Below are 20528 nucleotides of genomic sequence, written 5' to 3'. Positions count from 1 at the left end.
GACACGGCCCCCGGTGGTGGGTGCGGGGGGGGGGGGGGGGGGGGCACTGGGGGACACTGGGACAGGGCTGGGGGACACTGGAGGGGAGGGGGGCACTGGGGGGGGCTGGGACAGGGCTGGGGGACATCAGGGTGACACCGGGACAGGGTGACACTGGGTGGCACCGGGGGGGGGGGGTGTGACAGCACTGGGGTGGCACTGGGACGGGACTGGGGGACACTGGGGCATCAGGGGACACCAGGACAAGGCGACATCAGGACAGGGTGACACTGGGTGACACTGGGTGACACTGGGACAAGGGGGGGGTGACAGTGGGGGTACACTTGGGTGGCACTGGGATGAGGGGGGTGGCACTGGGGTGACACTGGGACAGGACTGGGTGACACTGGGGTGACACCAGGCTGGGGGGGGGGGACGAGGGGGGACGACGACACCAGGAGAGGGTGACAGTGGGGGGACACTGGGGTGACACTGGGACAAGGGGATGGCATCGGGGGGACACCAGGACAAGGGGTGGCACCAGGGTGACACAGGGACCAGGTGGGGTGACACTGGGGTGACACTGGGACAAGGGGGGGGGCGCATCAGGGGGGATATCAGGACAGGACAGGGTGACATTAGGGTGGCAGTTGGGTGACACTGGGACAGGACGGGGTGACAGCAGGGGGACACTGGGGGGACACCAGGACAAGGGGGGGTGGCACCAGGGTGACACAGGGACCAGGTGGGGTGGCACTGGGATAAGGGGGGGGAGGTGACACCAGGGTGACACCGGGATGGGGTGACAGCGGGGGGAGGGGGGACGGGACATCACGGTGACACCAGGACAGGATGGGGGTGACACCAGTGGGGCAGGGTGCCACTGGGTGCCACCAGGGTGCCATCGGGATGGGACAAGGTGACACCAGGGTGCCACTGGGGCAAGAGGGGGTGCCCCCGGGGTGTCCCCGGGGTGTCCCTAGGGTGCCACCAGGCCAGGGCAGGGTGACACCAGGGTGCCACCGGGATTAGGGGGGTGACACCGGGACCGGACAGGGTGACACAAGGGGAATGGGTGCCCCCGGACACCCTTGGGTGCCACCAGGGTGTCCCCAGGGTGTCCCCAGGCTGCCACCAGGCCAGGCCAGGGTGACACTGGGGTGACACGGGGGCAGGGTGAGGTAACATGAGGGGGATGGGTGCCCCTGGGTGCCTCTGGCCACCCTTGGGTGCCACCGAGGTGTCCCCAGGGTGCCACCAGGCCGGAACTGGGTGACACTGGGGTGCCACTGGGATTGGGGAGGTGACACCGGGGTGACACTGGGACAAGACGGGGTGAAGTGAGGGGGATGGGTGCCCCCGGACACCCTTGGGTGCCACCAGGGTGTCCCCAGGGTGCCACCAAGCCAGGCCAGGGTGACTCTGGGGTGACACCAGGATTAGGGGTGACACCAATGTGACACGGGGGTGACACGGGGACAAGAGGGGGTGACATGAGGGGGATGGGTGCTCCTGGGTGCCCCCAGACACCCTTGGGTGCCACTGAGGTGTCCCCGGGGTGTCCCCGGGATGCCACCAGGCCGGGACCGGGTGCCACCGGGACTGGGGGGTGACACCGGGGTGACACCGGGTGACACCGGGTGCCCCTGGGTGCCCCCTGGGTGCCCCCGGCCACCCCTGGGTGCCCCCGGCTGCCCCCACGTGACCCGCGCCAGGCGGGGGCGGGGCCGGGCCCGGGTGGCGCCGGGTGGGGGAGGGGCGCGGCCGCCCCCTGCCTCCCCGCACGTCCGCAATGGCCGCCCCGGGCTGCGGCCAATGGCAGCGCCCCGCCTGGGAGCCGGCCAATGGGAGCGCGCGGCCGCCGCCGGGGGGCGTGGCGCGGCCAGGTCCCGCCCAAAGGGGGCGGAGCCCGGGGGGCCGCACGTGCGCGGGAGCGGCCCCGGGAGGGGAGGGGCGGAGGAGGGAGGAGGAGGGGGCGGGGCCGCCCCGCTCGTGGCCTCACGTGACCCCGCCCCACGTGACCGCCCCCCTCCCGCCTCTCCCTCCCTCCGCCCCTCCCGGCCCTAACAACAGCGGCGAGGCGCGCCCTGATTGGCTGCTGCCGCCGTGACGTCACGCAGCCGCCGGGCCCGGGCAGGGGAGGGGCCCGGGGAGGCTGTTGCCATGGCGACGGGGAAGCGGGGAGGCTCCGCCCCCTCTTAGGCCACGCCCCCGGTGGGGCAGCGCGGGGGGGGGGACACACAAGGGGGTCGCGTGACGAAATCACCCCTAATTTGCATATATAATTTGCATATTCGCACATCATTTGCGTGCAGCTGGAGCAGCCGTGGTCGGCATAGTCCCGCCCACCCGGAGCCACGCCCTCTTGAAAGGCCACGCCCCCCCCCACAGGCCCCACCCCCACCCCATGGGGACCTGACCTCCCGGTGACCCCTAGGGTGACCCCAGGTGACCCCAGCTCTGGGTGTCCCCGGGTGACCCCAAGTGAACCCAGGGTGACCCCCAGGGTGACCCCCCCCCCACAGGTGTCCTCAGGTGACCCCAAGTGACCCCGGGTGACCCCAGCTCCGTGTGTCCCATGTCCCCTCCCCCATGTCCCCAGGTGACCCCGTGTCCCCCATCCCCGTGTCCCCAGGTGACCCCAGCTCTGTGTGTCCCCACGGCCCTGTCCCACATCCCTGTGTCCCCGTGTGACCCCGTGTGACCCCCCCCCGGTCCCCGTGTCCCCCTGTCCCCGTGTCCATGTGACCCCGGGTGACCCCGGGTCCCTGTGTCCCCACGTCCCCCTGTCCCCATGTATGTCCCCACCCCAAGGCACACAGGGGGGCAGCTGGGGACCTGGGGGGACCTTGGGTGGACACCAGGGGGGACATGGGGGGGGGTCACGGGGGTCACCTGGGGACACTTGGGGGCGCTGGGGGACACTGGGGGGGGGGACACTGGGTGGCGATACGGGGGGGGGGGGGGCACACAGGGACATGGGGGGGGTGGCGACACTGGAGGGGGGACACCGGGGGGACATGGGGGGGCACAGGGGGACACCTGGGGACAGGGGACACTGGGGAGGGGGACACACAGGGGGGGCACCAGGGATGGGGTGGGGACACGGGGGGGGGCCACAGGGGACATGGGGAGGGGGGCACAAAGGGACATGTGGGGAGCACTGGGGGACACCTGGGGACAAGGGACACAAGGGGACACAGGGGTCAGGTGGGGACACGGGGGGGGGGATGGGGGTGTCCCAGGGGGGACTCGGGGGGGGTGGGGATGGGCCCTGGGTGTCTGGGGGGGGTCCCTGGTGTCGGGGGGTCATGGGGAGGTCACCTGGGGACACTTGGGGGACACTGGAGGACACCAGGGGGTGTTGGGGACACGGGGGGCACAGGGGGACTTGGGGGGGGCACTGGGGGACACCTGGGGACAAGGGACACGAGGGGACACGGGGGTCAGGTGGGGACACGGGGGGGGGGATGGGGGGGCCCCCAGTGACCCGGGGGGGGTAGGGGGGGCCCTGGGGGTCCCGGGGGTCCCTGGGGTTGGGGGGGTCGGGGGGGGTCTCTGGGGACAGGGGGGACACGGGGGCACGCGGGGACATGGGGGGGGGGGTCACGCGAGGACATGCGAGGCCAGGGCCTGCGGGTGCTGCGGGGGGGGGGGGGGGCGGGGCGGGGCTTGGTGTGGGGGTGGGGCCCGGGTGGGCGTGGCCTCATCGAGGCCCCACCCCCTACACGCACCCGGATGGGGAGGGGCGGGGGGGGGGGCATGGGGAGGGGGCAAAGGGAGGGGTTGTGGGTGGGGGAATGGGCGGGGGGGGTTCTTGGGGAGCTCCCCCAATTTTGGGGGATCCCCCATTTTTTGCCCCCCCCAAATTTTAGGCGAACCCCCTCTTTTTGAGCCCCCCCTGTTTCGAGCCCTGGCCAATTTTGCCCCCCCCCTCCATTTTGACCCACTCCATGACCTGGGACTCCCCCATTTTCTGTCCCCCCCCCCCATTTTTAGGGTCCCCCCCTCATTTTTTGCCCCCCCCCCATTTTGGGGCTCCCACTTTGAGCCCCCGCCTTTGACCCCCATTTCCCTTCCTCCCCATTAAAGCCCCCCCTTCTGCCCCCCCAATTTGCCACTCTCCTTTCTGCCTCCCCCTTTGCCCCGCCCCTCCCGCCCCCGGGCAGCCCCCACGGTGCTTTTTTGGTGAAAAAGCCACGTTTTGGTAAAAACGAGGATTGGGTGAAAAAACGTCGATTTTGGTGAAAAAAATAAATAAAAAAGATTTCAGTGAAAAAAAACACTTGGTGAAAAAAGTTAAAATTCTGGGGGAGGACAAACGGAGTTCGGGGGAAAGGAGATTTGGGTGAGAAACAAGGATTTTGGGGAAATTCTGGGGTGAAAAAGAGCTGTTTTGGTGAAAAATGTCGCTTTGAGTGGAAAAAGGTGGGTTTTGGTGATAAACGCCTTTTTCGATCTTCATGGGAACGTAAAACATTGGTGGAAAATGGATTGGTTTGCGAATTGCCAGAAAAGGCTCCAAACTGGGGACAAAGGGTGAAAAACCGAGCGGTTTGGTTAAAAAAAAGAAATATTGGGGTGAAAAATGAAGGTTTTGGTTAATTTGAGTGAAAAAGTGAATTTGGGGGAAAAGGAATCGGGGCAGGAAAGAAACGCGTCGGTCAAAACCAGTTGTGATGGAAAAAAAAAACATAATTTGGTCAAAGAGAACGGTTTGGGCAAAAACCCCTCGGTTTTGGGGCACTTCGTCGCGTTCCGTTGCCCCGCCGCCATTTTGTCCCCCCGGCCCCCGTCGCTGCCCGCTGGCCACGCCCCTCCGCGCGTCCCCTCGGCAACGCCGCGGCGGCCAATGAGGGCGCGGGGAGCGCGGCGGGCTCCGCCGATTGGCTGGCGGGGGCGGGGTGGGCGTGGCCCGGCGGCTGCGGCGTTCCCACGGCGGCGGGGGGCGGTGTCCCCATGGCAACGGCGCGGCTGAGCGCCCCGGCTGGCGGTCGCCATGGCAACGGCGGCGCGTCGGCTGTCACCATGGCAACGGCGGCAGGGGCGGGCGGCGGGCCCGGCCCCGGGGTAACAGGCCCCGCCCCGTTCAAGCCCCGCCCCTTGTACAAGCCCCGCCCCTCCGTAAGCCCCCCCGCTGATTGACACCTCGGGGGCGGGGCCGGGTGCGGAGGAGCTTTGTAATCACCGCTCGTGCGCACCGGAAACGTCACCGAGCCCCGCCCCCCTCATCCGGAAGTCCGGCCCCCACACGAGGGGCGAGGCACCGGAAGTGCCCGTCGGCCTCAGCTGGGCTCGCACCGGAAGTCCCGCCTCTTCACCGGCCTGCGCCGGAAGTCCTGGACGCCGCTTCCTCCGCCCTCCGGAAGTCCCGCCTCACCGGGCCTCAACCAGGAAGTCCCGCCCCTTCCTTCCTCCTCCGGCAGGAAGTTCAAGAGTCCGCAACCGGAAGTCCAATCCGCGGCGTGACGTCACGTCCAAGCGGGGCGGGGCGTACGTCTCCCGTCACGTGGGCGAGCCCACAGCCAATCAGGAGGCGCCGGTCTCGAGGCTCCGCCCCCTCGGGCCCAGGCCTCAGCGCCGTGGGAGGCCCCGCCCCTCGGCTAAGCTCCGCCCCTCGCCTCTGGCCACGCCCCCGCGTCAGGCCCCGCCCCCACTGAGGCCCCGCCCCTCGTGGTTAACCCTTTCCTTCCCGCCCGGCCCCGGGGGGGAGGCTCATTTTGGGCTCATTTCCCCCATTTTTGGGGCTGGGGGGGGGGCTCTCTGCACCCCTCCCCCTCACACCTTGTAGTAGGGGGCGGGGGGCGGGGGAGGGGCGGGGGGGGGGAGGGGCAGCTCCCGCAGGGGGCAGCCGGGGGGGGCGGGCGGCGGCGGCGGGGCCGGGGGGGGCGGCCCCAGGGGGGGGGCGGGGGGGGGCCCTTGGGGGGCCCCGGCGGCGCCGCCGCCACCAGCAGAGCGCCGCCCCCCCGCCCCCACCAGCGCTGCCAGCGCCGCCCCCCCCGCGGCCCCCCCGGCAAAAAGGGGGGAGGGGCGGGGGGCGGGGGGGGGGCAGTGCCGTTCGAGGGCCCTGGGGGGATAAAGAGGGGGGATTAAGGGGGGGGGCGTAGGGAACCCCTCCCCCCCTCCCCACCACATAGGACCCAATGGGACCCCTCCCCATGTTCCCCAGCCCCCCCTCGGACACCAACCCCCCCCCCCCCAGGTAACCCCACCCCCCAACCCTCCCCCCAGTGCCCCCCCCATGACCTCCCCAGTGCCCCAGACACCCCCATTCCACCCAGTGACCCCTCTCCAGAAGCCTCCCCCCCCGCCCAGTCCCTCCCCCGCAACCATCCCGACCGCCCCCCCCATTCTCCCTCCCCGCACTGCCCCCCCCCCCATACCTGCGCCCCTGTCCTGGCCGGTCGCTGCCCCTCCCCCTCCTCCTCCGGTGCCGGCCCCGCCCCCGGTCCTGGGGGGAAGGAAAAAAAGGGGGGTGAGGAGGGAGGGGTGGGGGATGGGCACCCCCATTCCCCCCCCCCCCCCCTTGGGCCCAACCCTCCCCCATGGGACCCAGGCCCCCACCCCTGGGTGCCCCCTCCCTCCACGTGACCCCGCCCCCGTGGCCCCACCTCCCCGTGACCCCCAGTGACCCCACCCCGTGTCCCTGTCCCCACCTGACCCCTGTCCCCTCCTGACCCCATTCCCTGACCCCGCCCCCCCGGCCCCTCCCCCACGAGACCACGCCCCCAGAGGCCCCGCCCCCCACCGTGGCCCCGCCCCCGCCCTCACGCTGCCCGACGCGCAGGGTCACCCGCATGGCCCGTGTCTCGCAGGCCCCCCTGGCGGTTCTCCAGCCCCTCCGGGGTCCCGTCCGAGGTGGCTGCGGGGTGTGACGTCACCCGGTGACGTCACCGCCGCCATGATGACGTCACGGGGGGGGGGGGGCGGCTGGTTGACCTCACAGGTCCCCAGCGGCATAACCCCGCCCCCCCAGTGCTGCCCCCCAGCGCGTCCCTTATCGATGACATCGCCGCCCTTGTGATGACATCACCACCATTATGATGATGTCATCACCACAGCCGCCTCTCGATGCTGTCACACACCCCCACCTGATGACATCACTCCCTCTCCTCCCTCCCTCCCTCCTCCTTCCTCCCTCCCCACACCCTCCCCCTCCCCTGATGACATCACACACACTGATGACATCACACCTCCTCGCGATGATGTCACACCCCTGATGACATCACCCCCTCTCTCCCTCCTCCTCCTCCCTCCCGTCTACCACCTCCCCTCACCCCCTCCCCCTTCCCCTCAAACCCACCCCTCCCCTGATGTCACGCACTCCCTGATGACATCACACCTCCTCGCGATGATGTCACACCCCAATGACATCACCCCCTCCCCTCCCTCCCTCCCTGTCTCCCACCTCCCCCTGCCCCCTCCCCCTTCCCCACCTCCCCCCACACCCTCCCCTCCCCCTCCCACCCTCCCCCCACCCTCCCCCGTGACGTCATGCGCTCACTGATGATGTAATAGTCGCGCAGGCGGCGGAACTCGTGCCCCCAGAGGCTGGGGCTGAACTCCTGGAACTTGATGGTGGCGCGCAGCTCGCGCTGGGGGCGGTCGCAGGTGAGCAGTGGGGCGGGGGCGGGGGCGGGGGCGCGCGGCAGCGCCCCCCTGCGCCCCCCACGAGGTAGAGCTTGTAGTACTCGTAGCCCCCCTGCGCCCCCGGCCCCCGGGCACACCACGTCCAGCCGGTCGCCGATCTGCGGGTACAGCACGTAGCCCCCCGCCGCCAGGAACCTGCCGGCACCGGGGGGGGGGCGTGACACATGCGTGTGCGGGCACGTGCACGCATGCACGCGTGTGTAAATCCACAGGTGTGTGCGCAGCAGTACGTGTATACACACACGGGCATATAAGTGCATCTTGCACACTTACACACATGTACACACATACATGGGTGTACACACGCAGCTTGCACACTTACATACGTGTACACACACATGGGTGTACATACACAGCTTGCACACTTACACACATGTACACACATACATGGGTGTACACACGCAGCTTGCACACTTACATACGTGTGCACACACGTACACAGGTGTACACACGCAGCTTGCACTCTTACATACATGTACACACACACACACGGGCGCACGTGCACATATGTACTGCACATAGCCCCCCACCACCACCACGAACCTGCGCTGAGATGGGGGGGGGGGGGGGGGGGGGGGGGGGGCATGACACACGGGTGTGTGGGCGTGAGCGGGCACATGCACACTTGTGTATATCCACATGTGTGTGTGCACAGCAGTACGTGTACATGGGCGTATGCGTTCAGCTTGGACACTTACGTACGCATACATGCACACACATGGGCAGATACGTCCATCTTGCACACTCACATACGTGCACACATGCAGCTTGCACACTTACATACATGTACACACACAGCTTGCACAATTACATATGTGTACACACACACACGGGCATACATGTGCACATACATACAGCACATGCCCCCTGCCTCCAGGAACCTGCTCTGAGATTGGCGGGGGGGGGGGGGGGGGCGCGTGACACACGCATGTGCGGGGGTGAGTGTGCACATACATGCATGCACGCACAAGTACACATGTGTATATCCACATGTGTGTGCACAGCAGTACATGTACACACACGTACATGGGTGTATACATGCATCTTGCACACTTAGGTGTTCACATGCGTACACACACGTGCTGCACACATGTACATGTACACACATATATGGGCATACATGTGCACACACACCCACATACGTACTTGTACATAAACATACACGGTGTACTTGCGCACCTTACACACTTACATACATGTACGCACGTACACAAGCAGCTTGCACACATACGTATTTGTACACAGGTACACACATGCTGCACATACGTACATGTACACGTGCACACACATCCACATATGTACATACACATGCATGGTTGTACATGTGCACCTTGCACGCTTACATATGTGTACACACGTTTACACAGGCATGCATGTGCACCTTGCATGTGTACAAGTACACACGTGGGGGGTGTGCTGCTTGGGGTGTACACACACACACACACACAGCTTGCACACGTGTACGTGTACACACAGAGACAAACACACATGGTGCACACATGTACACATACATGGGCATAGATGTGCACATATATGTACACATGCATGTACACAGATGTACATGGGCATAGACATGCAGGTGTGCACATATGCACATGTCCATGCACACACACACTGCATACATACGTATGTGTACACATGGATACGTGCGCACAGATGTACGCGTACATGGGTGTGCATCTGCACATGCAAGCACAGAGGTACAAATGTGTACATGCCCACACACGTGTGTAAGGCCAGAGACACACAAAGACCTGCACATAAACACACACAATGACCCCCCCCATGTGTCACACTCACCACATCACGCCCATGCACACACGTGTGCAGTGTCACACGCACCCACCACACCCCCCCCCGTGGCACACCCAGCTGCACTCACACTCACTCCCAGCGTGTGACACACGGCATCACAAGTGTGCAAGGACAATGGGCACATGCACAGAGCATGTCACACGCACCTCGTGACACACACACACACGTCACACTCATGCACATGTGGCACACACACGGTCATACTCAGTCCCACACTCCTCCCCCCCTTGCACACAGCCCTCCCCCACCTGTTGCACGCCCGGTTGTTGCTCAGGCCACAGCCGCTGCAACCTGCCCCCCCCCCCCGGGCACTGTCACACACAGTTTGTCACACACGTGTGCACACACAGCACCGTGTCACACTCACAAACACCCACCCAAGCCCCACCCCCGCCAGCCCATGGCTCGCTGCCAGCTCCCGGCGTCGCACGCTCACACGGCGCCAGTCACACGCTTGGGGGGGGATCACACTCACCCTTGGGGGGGGTCACACTCACACTCATACAGTCTCACACGGTGGCACACTCATGTCACACACACACTCGCAGTCTCACACTTATGTGCTCTCAGTGTCACACAGTGTCACACTCACACATGCATGGTCACACTCACAGAGGCACAAAGACTCACACTCGGTCTCACACTCAGTCACACCCACCCAGACTCACACTCGCAGTGTCACTAACAGTGTCACACACTCACACCCATTCTCTCACACTCACTCATGGTCTCACACACTTACACAGTGTCACACTCACACATTCTCACACTCAGTGTCACACTCACACTGTGTCACACTCACACGCTGTCACACACTTACACACACTCACAGTCTCACACCCACACTCTCACCCCTGCCCCCCCAGCCCCCTGCCGGTCCCAGTCTCACACTTACTCACACTCACCCCCTCCAGCCTCCCCCTAACATCCCCCCCGACATCCCAGTGTCACGCACACACGGTGTCACACTCACGCACACCCCTTCTCACACGGTGTCACACTCACACTCGCACACCCATTCTCACACACAGCATCACACACTCTCACACGCACGGTCTCACACTCACAGTCTCACACTCACTCCCCCCCCAGCCCCCTGCTGGTCCCGGTCTCACACTCACTCACACTCACCCCCTCCAGCCCCCCCAACATCTCCCTCCTCCCCCCAACACCCCAGTGTCACACTCACACGGTGTCACACACACACTCATTCTCACACAGTGTCACACTCACACACAGTCTCACACTCCCATACGCTGTCTCACACTCACACACACACTCACAGTCTCACACTCACACATGCACGGTCTCACACTCAGTCTCACACTCACACACACACTCACACTCTCCCCCTGCACCCCCAGCCCCCTGCCAGTCCCAGTCTCACACTCACTCACACTCACACCCCCAATATCTCCCACCCCCCACTCTCACTCACACTCACCCCCAATATCTCTCCCCCACTCACACTCACCCCAATATCTCCCCCCACTCACTCACACTCACTCTCACACTCACCCCCCAATACCCCCCAATATCTCCCACCCCCCATTCACACTCACACTCAGCCCCCCAATATCTCCCCCCACTCACACTCACACTCACTCACACTCACCCCCCAATATCTCCCCCACTCACTCACACTCACACTCACCCCCCAATATCTCCCCCCCCACACTCACACTCACCCCCAATATCTCCCCCCACTCACACTCACACTCACTCACACTCACCCCCCAATATCTCCCCCCACTCACACTCACACTCAGCCCCCCATATCTCCCCCCACTCACACTCACACTCACCCCCCAATATCTCCCACCCCCACTCACACTCACCCCCCCAATATCTCCCCCACTCTCACACTCACCCCCCAATATCTCCCCCACTCACACTCACACTCAGCCCCCCATATCTCCCCCCACTCACACCCCCCAATATCTCCCCCCACTCTCACTCACCCCCCCATACCCCCCATATCTCCCCTCACTCACACTCACACTCACCCCCCAATATCTCCCCCACTCTCACACTCACCCCCCCCCACCCCCCATATCCACCCCCCACTCCCTCCCACTCCCACTCCCACCCCCCCCCCGTCTCACCGCCGGTTCCGGGTGTGCCACACCACCGGCTCCAGGCTCAGCGCCGCCGCCCCCGCGCCCAGCACCAGCAGCAGCAGCCCCGGGGGGCCATGGCGGGGGGGGGGGGCACGGGGGGATGGGCGGCGGCGGCGGCTCCGGACCCGACCGCGACCGGCAACGGCGGGGGGCGGGGCTTAAGCGGGGGGCGGGGGCTCCGGGGTGGGCGTGGTTAGAGGGGCTCGGGGGGCGGGGCTCCGGGTGGGGAGTGGCTGAGGGTGGGCGGGGCTTCGCGTGGTGGGCGGGGCTTGTGTGCCAAGGGGCGGGGTTGGGAGGGGTAAGGGTGGAGAGGGGCGGGGCCTACCAGGGTGGGCGGGGCTTCAGGGAGGCGGGGGCGGGGCCCAGGGGGAAGGGAGAGCAGGGATTGGGTGAGACGGGGAGGTGGGCGGGGCTTAGGGGGCGGGGCTTAGAGGGTGATGCTGGATAAGGGGCGGGGCTTGTGGGTGTGGGCGGAGCCTGGAGCATGAGCGTGGTGGGCGTGGTCATTGATGGGGGCGTGGTCACCATCAAAGGGGCGTGGTCCATGCCCCAGGACCCCGCCCCCTGCCCCCTTTCAGGCCCCTCCCCGCGATGACATCACCACCACCGTTGCCATGGTAACAGATGAAGCTGCTGGAATCAGGCCCCGCCCCCCTGGGAGTCAGATCTTAAAGGGGCAACGCCACCATGGCACAGGGGGGCCCGCCTGGCACACAGAGCCCCCCCCAAACCCCCCTCCCCCCAAAATACAGCACAGCCAAAGAGGGGCAGGAGGCAGCAGCCAATCAGAACGCTTCTTACAAAGAGCAGCACAAGGAGGGCCCCAAAATACCCCCCCCACCAAAATACCCCCCAACCACCCCAAAAGTCCCCTCCCCACCCTAAAATGCCCCCCCCCCCCCCATATCACAGCCGCACATCCCTGGGGGGCTGGGGGACACCGGGGGTGTCTGCAGCCCTGGGGGGATTGGGGTCGGAGTTGGGGTCCTCGGGGGAGTCGGCGTTGGGGTCCACAGGGGGCCGGGGTCCCTGGGGGGTCAGAGTCCGTGGGGGGGTCGCCGAGGGGGTCGGGGTCCATGGGGGTGTCAGAGGGCTCGGGGTCCCCGAGGGGGTCAGGGTCGCCGGGGGGTCGCTTCCCCCCCCCACCACCAGAGCTGCAGGCGGTTGTCACCCCGCGTGGGGGGGTCGCTGTCGGCCGCCCCCTCCTCGTCGCTGTCCCACGGCGTGGGGAACACCCGCTGCCCCGAGGAGGTGGCCAGCAGCGGGAGGGAGGGGTGCAGGCTGGGGGGCACAGAGATGGGGGGGGGGACACGTGATTGGGGGGGCACAGGGAATGGGAGGGGGACACAGGGAATGGGGGGCACAGATTAGGGGGGCATGTGATTGGGGGGAGACACGTGGTGGGGGAGGGGATATGTGACTGGGGGGGACACAAGGAATGGGGGGCATTGAGGGGACATGGGATGGAGGAGGGATGGGGTTGGTATGAAGGCAATTGGGTGGGGGGGACATGGGATGGGGGGTCACAGGGGGGATGCAAGGAACTGTGGGGGTGGGGGGGACGAGGGATGGGGGAGGGATGGGGGGATTCCAGGGGGGACATACGGGATGGGGGACACAGAGAATGGGGGGGCCACAAAGGATGGGGGGGTGGGGTTGGGGGATGCAGGGGATTGGGGGGTGGAGGGGACACAGAGGATGGGGGGGTCATGGGGGGCATAAAGAATGGGGGGGACAAGGAATGGGGGGGGACGGGATGGGGGAGGGGTGGGGGGATGCAGAGGACTGGGGGGGGATGCAGGGGATGGGGGGGGTCATGGGGGGGGACACAGGGTGAGAAAGGGACGGGAGGAAAGGGGGGGACATGGGATGGGGGGGAGAAGGTTTGGGGGGGGTCGGGGGGGGGTGGGGGGGGGGGGGGCACAAGGGATGAGACGGGTGACGGGGGGGGGCCGCGGGGGGGCCGCACCTGGTGCCGTTGACGCAGTTGCGCAGGGCCTGGAAGCGCAGCTGGGGGGGCACCAGGGGGGTCCCCGGGCTGGGGGGCCGCAGCGTGTCCCAGACGGTGACGAAGCCGTCGGTGTCGCCGCTCACCAGGAACTGCCCCGTGCTGTGGGGGAGGGGGAAGGGGTAACCGGGAGGTGGGTGCTGGGGCGCCCCCCCCGGGTGTCCCCTGGGTGTCGGGGTGCCCCCCCCGGCCCCCCCCACTCACGGGTCGAGGTCGAAGGTGACGCGCTGGTTGGTGCCCACGTGCCGCTCCAGCCCCAGCAGCAGGCGGTCCGGGCGCCGCAGGTCCCAGCACAGGATGTGGCGGGCCTGGGGGCGGGGCCGGCTCGGGACACGCCCACATCAGGCCACGCCCCCCTCCGGCCCCGCCCTCTCGGGCCCCACCCCTCAGCCCCGCCCGGTGCCCCAGCAGAGCCCACCTGTAACGGAGGTCTCTGCCCAGCTGCAGGCCCCGCCCCCTGCCCACAGCCCCGCCCCAAACCTAAGAGCACGGCTCCTGTCCCAAAGCCCCGCCCAATAGCCCCTTGCCCTGTCTATAGCCCCGCCCCATTCCTAAAAGCCCCGCCCCATCCCACCAGCCCCAACCATAACCCCTGCCCAACCCCAAAGCCCCGCCCAGTCCATATAGCCCCGCCCCTTAAACCCCACCTCAATTTTGCCAGCCCCGCCCCTACCCAAAGCCCCGCCCCATCCCACCACTCATCCTCTCTATGACCCCACCCCATCCTTTAAGCCCCGCCCACCCCAAAGCCCCACCCCTTCCTACATCCCATCCGCAACCCTAAAAGCCCCACCTCTAAGAGGCCCCGCCCCCATCAACCCCCACCCCCCATAAGCCCCGCCCCAGCCGACCCTGGCCCCGCCCACCACACCCTGGCCCCGCCCCCGAGGCCCCGCCCACCTTGCGCCCCCCGCGAAGAGCAGGGTGCCGTCGGGGCTGAAGCGCAGGTGGGTGGGGGCGGCCGGGAGGCGGGGCCACAGCGCCAGGGCCCCGCCCCCCTCCATCGCGTACAGCCCCAGGCTCCGCCCATAGGAGCCGCAGGCGAACACCGGCTGGGCGGGGCTACAGGCCAGGCAGCCAATCAGGCCCCCCTGGCCACGCCCCCCTCTGTAGGCGGGGGAGAGCACAGCGGTCAGGCCCCGCCCCCTCTGCCCCTAGCCCCGCCCACAGGCTCACAGAGCCCCGCCCACCAGCAGACAGCTCCGCCCCCACCCCCGGGGCCCACAGGCCACGCCCCCTTCACAGCCACTCTGCTAGCTCCTCCCCTTGCTCACCAAGCCCCGCCCCTTTGCATAGCCCCTCCCCTTCCACTAAGCCCCGCCCCTCCCACAGGCCCCGCCCCCATCCCACAAGCCCCGCCCCCATCCCTTGGACACCCCCCCCAGGGCCCCTCCCATTGCCCCCTCTAGCCCCGCCCCTCCAGCCCGGGCCACACCCCCATGACCCCTCCCCTCCCACATAGACCCCGCCCCCTCCGTGTAGGCCACACCCCCTCCCACATGCCCCGCCCCCTTCCCGCAAGCCCCGCCCCCAGCCCCTTGGGACTCCCCCCAGGGCCGCTCCCATTGCCTCACCCCTCACCCCCCTTAGGCCCCGCCCTCCCCCAGGCCCCGCCCTCCCCCAGGCCCCGCCCTCCCCCCAGGCCCCGCCCCCCTCGGCCCCGCCCTCACGGCGCAGGGGCCGGATGTCGTGCAGGCGCCCGGGGCGGGCGGTGGGGAAGAGCCGCACGGAGCCCTCGAAGCCGCCCAGCAGCCGCGAGCCGTCGGGGGAGAAGCACAGCGAGTGCGGCGCCACCGGCTCGTCCTGCCGCACCGCACCGGTCACCCACCAGTAACCCCAGTCACCCACCAGTAACCCCAGTCACCGACCGGTCACCGACCAGTAACCCCCAGTCACCGACCAGTAACCCCCCGTCACTGACCAGTCACCGACCAGTAACCCCCAGTCACCCCTGGTCACCGACCAGTAACCCCCAGTAACTCCCAGTCACCAACCAGTAACTCCCAGTCACCAACCAGTCACCCCCGGTCACCGACCAGTCACCCCTGGTCACCGACCAGTCACCCCCAGTGGCCCCCAGTCACCAACCAGTAACTCCCGGATACCCCCAGTCACTGACCAGTCACTGACTGGTAACCCCCAACCAACCCAGGTCACCAACCAGTAACTCCCAGTAACCCCCGGTCACCGACCAGTAACCCCCATTAATCCCCAGCCACCCCTGGTCACCAACCGGTAGTCCCCAGTAACTCCCGGTCACTGACCGGTAACTCCCAGTAACCCCCAGTAACCTTCTGTCACCAACCAGTAATTCCCAGTCACCAACCAGTCACTGACCAGTAACTCCCAGTCACCCCCAATCACTGACCAATAACCCCTGGTCACCAACCAGTAACCCCCAGTGACCCCCAGTCACCCACCAGTATGCAACAGTAAGTCCCAGTCACTGACCAGTAACCCTCAGTCAACCCCAGGCACCAACCAGTAACCCCCAGTCACCCCCAGTCACAAACCAGTAAGCCCCAGTCACCCCCAGTAGCCCTCCCAGTGCCTCCCAATGCCCCCCAATACCCCTCCCAATGCCCTCCAGTCCCTCCCAGTGGCCCCCAATCCCTCCCAGTGACCGCCAGTGCCTCTCCCAGTGCCCCCCAGTCCCTCCCAGAGCCTCCCAGTCCCTCCCAGTGCCCCTCCCAGAGCCCCCAGTCCCTCCCAGTGCCTCCCAATGCCCCCAGCCCCTGCCAATGCCCCCCCCTAGTGCCCCTCCCAGTGCCCCCCACTCCCTCCCAGTGCCTCCCAGTTGCCCCCCAGTGCCCACCAGGTGGTTGTGGGCGCGGAAGGAGCCCCGCAGGCTCCCGTCGAAGGCGTCCCAGAGGTGCACGGGGTTGTCCCGGCTGCTGCTGGCCACCCTGCGCCCAGTACCGCCCAGTAACGCCCAGTGCCTCCCAGTAACCCCCAGTGGCCTCCCAGTAACCCCCAGTGGCCTCCCAGTTATCCCCCAGCACCTCCCAGCAACACAACAGCGCCTGCCAGTTATCCCCCAGTGCCTCCCAGTAACCCAACAGCACCTCCCAGTAACATCCAGCGCCTCCCAGTAACCCAACATCGCCTCCCAGTAACATCCAGCGCCTCCCAGTTATCCCCCAGTGCTGACCAGTAACCCAATAGCGCCTCCCAGTAACCCCCCAGTTCTTCCCAATGACCTCTGTTATGTTCCCAGTGCCTCCCAGTAACCCCCCAGACCCCCCCCAGCCTCCCCCAGTAACCCCCCAGCCCCTTCCCAGTGCCTCCCAGTAACCGCCAGCACCTCCCAGTAACCCCCCAGCGCCTCCCAATGACCTCTGTTACATTCCCAGTGCCTCCCAGTACCCCCCAGCCTCCCCCAGTAACCCCCCAGCCCCTCCCAGTAACCCCCCAGCCCCCCCCAGCCGCTCCCAGTTGCCCCAGTCGGGCTCACAGGCAGGTGTGGGGCAGGCTGGAGTCCAGGAGCGGGAACCAGGCGTAGTCGTACACCGCGTCACCCTCGGGGACCCGCAGCGCCGCCTCCTGTGCACCCCAAAACCCCCCGGGACCCCAAAACTGACACCAGGACCCCAAAACGGACCCCAGGACCCCAAAACCACCCCAGGGACCCCAAAACTGACACCAGGACCCCAAAACTGCCCCCAGGGACCCCAAAACCACCCCAGGGACCCCAAAACTGACCGCAGGACCCCAAAACCCCCCGGGACCCTAAAACTGACCCTGGGACCCCAAAACTGACACCAGGACCCCCCCCCCCCCCAGGGACCCCAAAACCACCCCGGGAACACAAAACTCCCCCAGACCCCAAAACTGACACCAGGGACCCCAAAACCCCCCCGGGGACCCCAAAACCACCCCCAGGAACCCCCAAACCCCCCGGGACCCCAAAACTGACCTCGGGAACCCCAAAACCACTCCCAGGAACCCCAAAACCATGCCTGGGAACCCCAAAACCGCCCCCTGGGAACCCCAAAACTGCCCCCAGGGACCCCAACCCTCCCCCGGTGGACCCCAAAACTGACCCCGGGGGACCCCCAGAACCATTCCTAGCGCCCCTAAATACCCCCTGGGACCCCAAATGCCCCCTGGGACCCTTTAAATACCCCTTGGGACCCCCCTAAATATCCCCCTGGGACCCCAATAAATGCCCCATGAGACCCCAAATACCCTCCTCGGACCCCAATAAACACCCCCAGCACCCCCAAACACCCATGCAGGACCCCAAATGCCCCCCTGAAACCCCAAACACCCCCCGGGACCCCAATAAACGCCTCCAGCAGCCCCCAAAAGCTCCCCAGGGACCCCCATAATGAACCCCAGCACCCCCAAATACCCCATGGGACCCCCAAACGCCCCCTGGGACCCCAAACACCCCCCGGACCCCAATAAATGCCCCCGGCACCCCCAAATGCCCCTTGGGACCCCCACAGGCTCCCCAGCACCCCCCAAATCCCCCCGGTGGGACCCCAAATCCCCCCCCTCACCCTTTTGGGCAGGGTGTGGGACCCCTTAAATCCCCCCAACCCCCCCCAGACCCCCCCAAATCCCCCCCCACCACGTCAGGGAGGGGCTGGGACCCCCCAAAACCCCCCTAAATCCCCCCCCAAAAAAATTCCCCCCTAAACACCCCCAGACCCCCCCAGACCCCTCCAACCCCCCCCCAAAACCCTCCCAACCCCCCCAAAGCCCCCAAATTCCCCCCTAAACTCCCCCAGACCCCCCCAAATCCCCCCGTAACCCCCCCCAAATTCCCCCCCCAAGACCCCCAAATCCCCCCCAGACCCCCCCTGTACTCCCCCAGAGCCCCCCAAATCCCCCCTAACCCCCCCAATCCCCCCCACACCCCCAAATCCCCCCCAGCCCCCCCCCAAACCCCCCCCTCACCATTTCGGGCAGGGGCCCCGCGGGGGGGCCGCAGAGGGGGGGCGGCAGGTTGAAGATGCGCAGCGTGTTGTCGTCGCTGCACGTCAGCACGCACGACCCGTCGGGGGCCCTGGGGGGGGGGAAACCCCAAAATTTATTTTGGGGGGGGTCGAGGCCACCCAGAGCCCCCCCCCCTGCCCCCCCCGTGCCCCCCCCCCACGGCTCACCACTTGCAGCCCTTGAGGAAGTTTTCGGGCCGGCGGCTGAACTCCTCCTGGGCCCCCCCCACCAGGAGGGGGGGGCGCTGCAGGTCGTAAGGGGGGAACCTGGGGGGGGGGTCAGAAAATCAGGGACACGGGTGCCCCCCCCCCCAAAAAAAAGTAGGGGACCCAAGTGCCTGGAACCCCACCCAGGGGGTCCCAGTGCCCCCCCCCATGTCCTTGTGCCCCCCCAGGGGGTCCCGATGCCCCCCAACCTTGAGACCCAGGTGCCCCCCCCCCATGTCCCAGTGCCCCCCCCACGCATCCGAGGGACCCCCCCACATCTTTGTGCCCCCCCCCCCCCCCAGCACCCAGATGCCCCCCAAGGGGTCCTGGAGCCCCCCCAAGGGGTCCTGGTACCCCCCCCACAGGACCCAGGTGCCCCCCCCTGCATCCAGGTGCCCCCCCAGAGGGTCCCAGTGCCCCCCCATGCATCCAAGTGCCCCCTCCCACATCCTTGGGCCCCCTCCACGGGACCCAGGTGCCCCCCCCCGCACCCAGGTGCCCCCCCAGGGGGTTCCCAATGCGCCCTCCCACCTATCCAGGTGCCCCCCCCCGCTGGACCTGGATACCCCCCACAGGACCCAGGTGCCCCCCCAGGGGGTCCCGACCCCCCCCCCCCGTGTCCTTGTGCCCCCCATGTGTCCAAGGGACTCCCCCCCCACATCCTTGTTTCCCCCCCCCGGGACCCTGGTCCCCCCCACATCCAGGTGCCCCCCCCCCAGCACTCAAATGCCCCCCAAAGGATCCTGGAGCCCCCCCAGGAGTTCCCAGTGCCCCCCACAGGACCCAGCACCCCCCCCCCGTGTCCAGGTGCCCCCCCTCTCTGGACCCGGATGCCCCCCCACGGGACCCAGGTGCCTCCCTAGGGGGTCCCGGTGCCCCCCCCGCATCCTTGTGCCCCCCCCCCCATAAGTCCAAGGGCCCCCCACACACCCTTGCCCCCTCCCCCCGGGACCCTGGTGCCCCCCCCTACAGCCTTATGCCCCCCCCCCGCACCCAGATGCCCCCCAAGGGGTCCCGGAGCCCCCCCAGGAGGTCCCGGAGCCCCTCCCCAGGTCCCGGTGCCCCCCCGGCCCCGCCCTCCCCCTCACCACAACTCCTCCATCTCCGGGGGGGGCCTCCTCCTGTCCCCCCCCCTCCTCCTGGGGGGGATCCGGGCCCGCAGGGAGGGGGCCGAGCACTGGGGTCGCCATGGGGGGGGGAGGGGGGAGGGGGGAGGGGGTCAGCACCGGCCCCCCCCCCCGCGCCCTCCCCAGCCCCGGGGATCCCGGCGGGGCCCCCCCAGCACCTTCCCCCATGGGCGCCGCCATGACACCGCCGCGCAGATCTCGCGAGAGCTCCGCCGCGGCGCCCAACTCGCGCGAGATTTCGCCAGCCCTCCCCACCCCGGCCCCAACCCTCCGCGCTGCTCTCGCGAGACTTGGCTCCGAGGAAGCCCAGCCGCCATTTTAGGCCTGGGCGCTGCGCTGGCGGCTGCAGCTCCGTCAGCTTGTTACCGGTGTTTAATTACTAATTAATTACAGCCCCCCCCCCCCCAGCATTATCAGTGCGGAACCGGCCGGGAGCAGCGCCAAAAACACCCCAAACGCCACAAAAGTACCTCAAAACCAGACCCCCAAAGCACTAACACCCCAGAACCACACAGAAACACCCCAAAAACACCTCCAAAACATAGCCCAACACCCCCAGACCACAACACCCCAAAACCAAACACCCCTAAACAAATCACCCCCAAACCACACACAAATCCCCCGAAACCGTATCCCAAATCATGAACATCCCCAAAACACGCAAGAACACCCCAAAATG

At 67.2% G+C, this 20528-nt stretch overlaps 2 protein-coding genes across 2 annotated transcripts; both read right to left on the bottom strand.

The window, feature by feature from the left end:
* Positions 1-4278: 4278 nt before the first annotated feature.
* EFNB3 (ephrin B3) lies at positions 4279-12642 on the bottom strand. The gene is made up of 7 exons (XM_066985155.1): positions 12579-12642; positions 11550-11721; positions 7484-7764; positions 6751-6841; positions 6363-6430; positions 5897-6046; positions 4279-4286 (listed from the first exon to the last, which is right to left on the bottom strand). Exons 1-7 carry the CDS (start codon positions 12640-12642, stop codon positions 4279-4281), a joined length of 834 nt encoding a protein of 277 aa, XP_066841256.1.
* On the bottom strand, positions 12345-20065 carry WRAP53 (WD repeat containing antisense to TP53). The gene is made up of 11 exons (XM_066985154.1): positions 20008-20065; positions 19811-19899; positions 18684-18782; positions 18478-18586; positions 17027-17115; positions 16388-16478; positions 15243-15375; positions 14473-14677; positions 13777-13896; positions 13534-13674; positions 12345-12845 (listed from the first exon to the last, which is right to left on the bottom strand). Exons 2-11 carry the CDS (start codon positions 19822-19824, stop codon positions 12677-12679), a joined length of 1170 nt encoding a protein of 389 aa, XP_066841255.1. The 5' UTR covers positions 19825-19899; positions 20008-20065; the 3' UTR covers positions 12345-12676.
* Between the last annotated feature and the right edge of the window lie 463 nt (positions 20066-20528).

Source organism: Anser cygnoides, chromosome 31 (genome assembly GCF_040182565.1).
Source record: "Anser cygnoides isolate HZ-2024a breed goose chromosome 31, Taihu_goose_T2T_genome, whole genome shotgun sequence".
NCBI lineage: Eukaryota > Metazoa > Chordata > Aves > Anseriformes > Anatidae > Anser > Anser cygnoides.
The sequence above is the reverse complement of the archived record's forward strand: the minus strand, read 5'-3'. Positions and strand labels throughout refer to the sequence as shown.

Coding starts and splice junctions, on each gene's coding strand:
- EFNB3 (XM_066985155.1), bottom strand. CDS start 12,642: ATGGACCCCGACCCCCTCGGCGACCCCCCCACGGACTCTGACCCCCCA. Junction 11,722..12,578: donor CCCAGGGACCCCGGCCCCCT/GTGGACCCCAAC, acceptor CCCCCGCTTAAG/CCCCGCCCCCCGCCGTTGCC. Junction 6,842..7,483: donor GCGCGACTATTACATCATCA/GTGAGCGCATGA, acceptor CACACCCCGCAG/CCACCTCGGACGGGACCCCG.
- WRAP53 (XM_066985154.1), bottom strand. Junction 18,587..18,683: donor TTCCTCAAGGGCTGCAAGTG/GTGAGCCGTGGG, acceptor CCCCCCCCCCAG/GGCCCCCGACGGGTCGTGCG. Junction 16,479..17,026: donor AGCCTGCCCCACACCTGCCT/GTGAGCCCGACT, acceptor TACTGGGCGCAG/GGTGGCCAGCAGCAGCCGGG.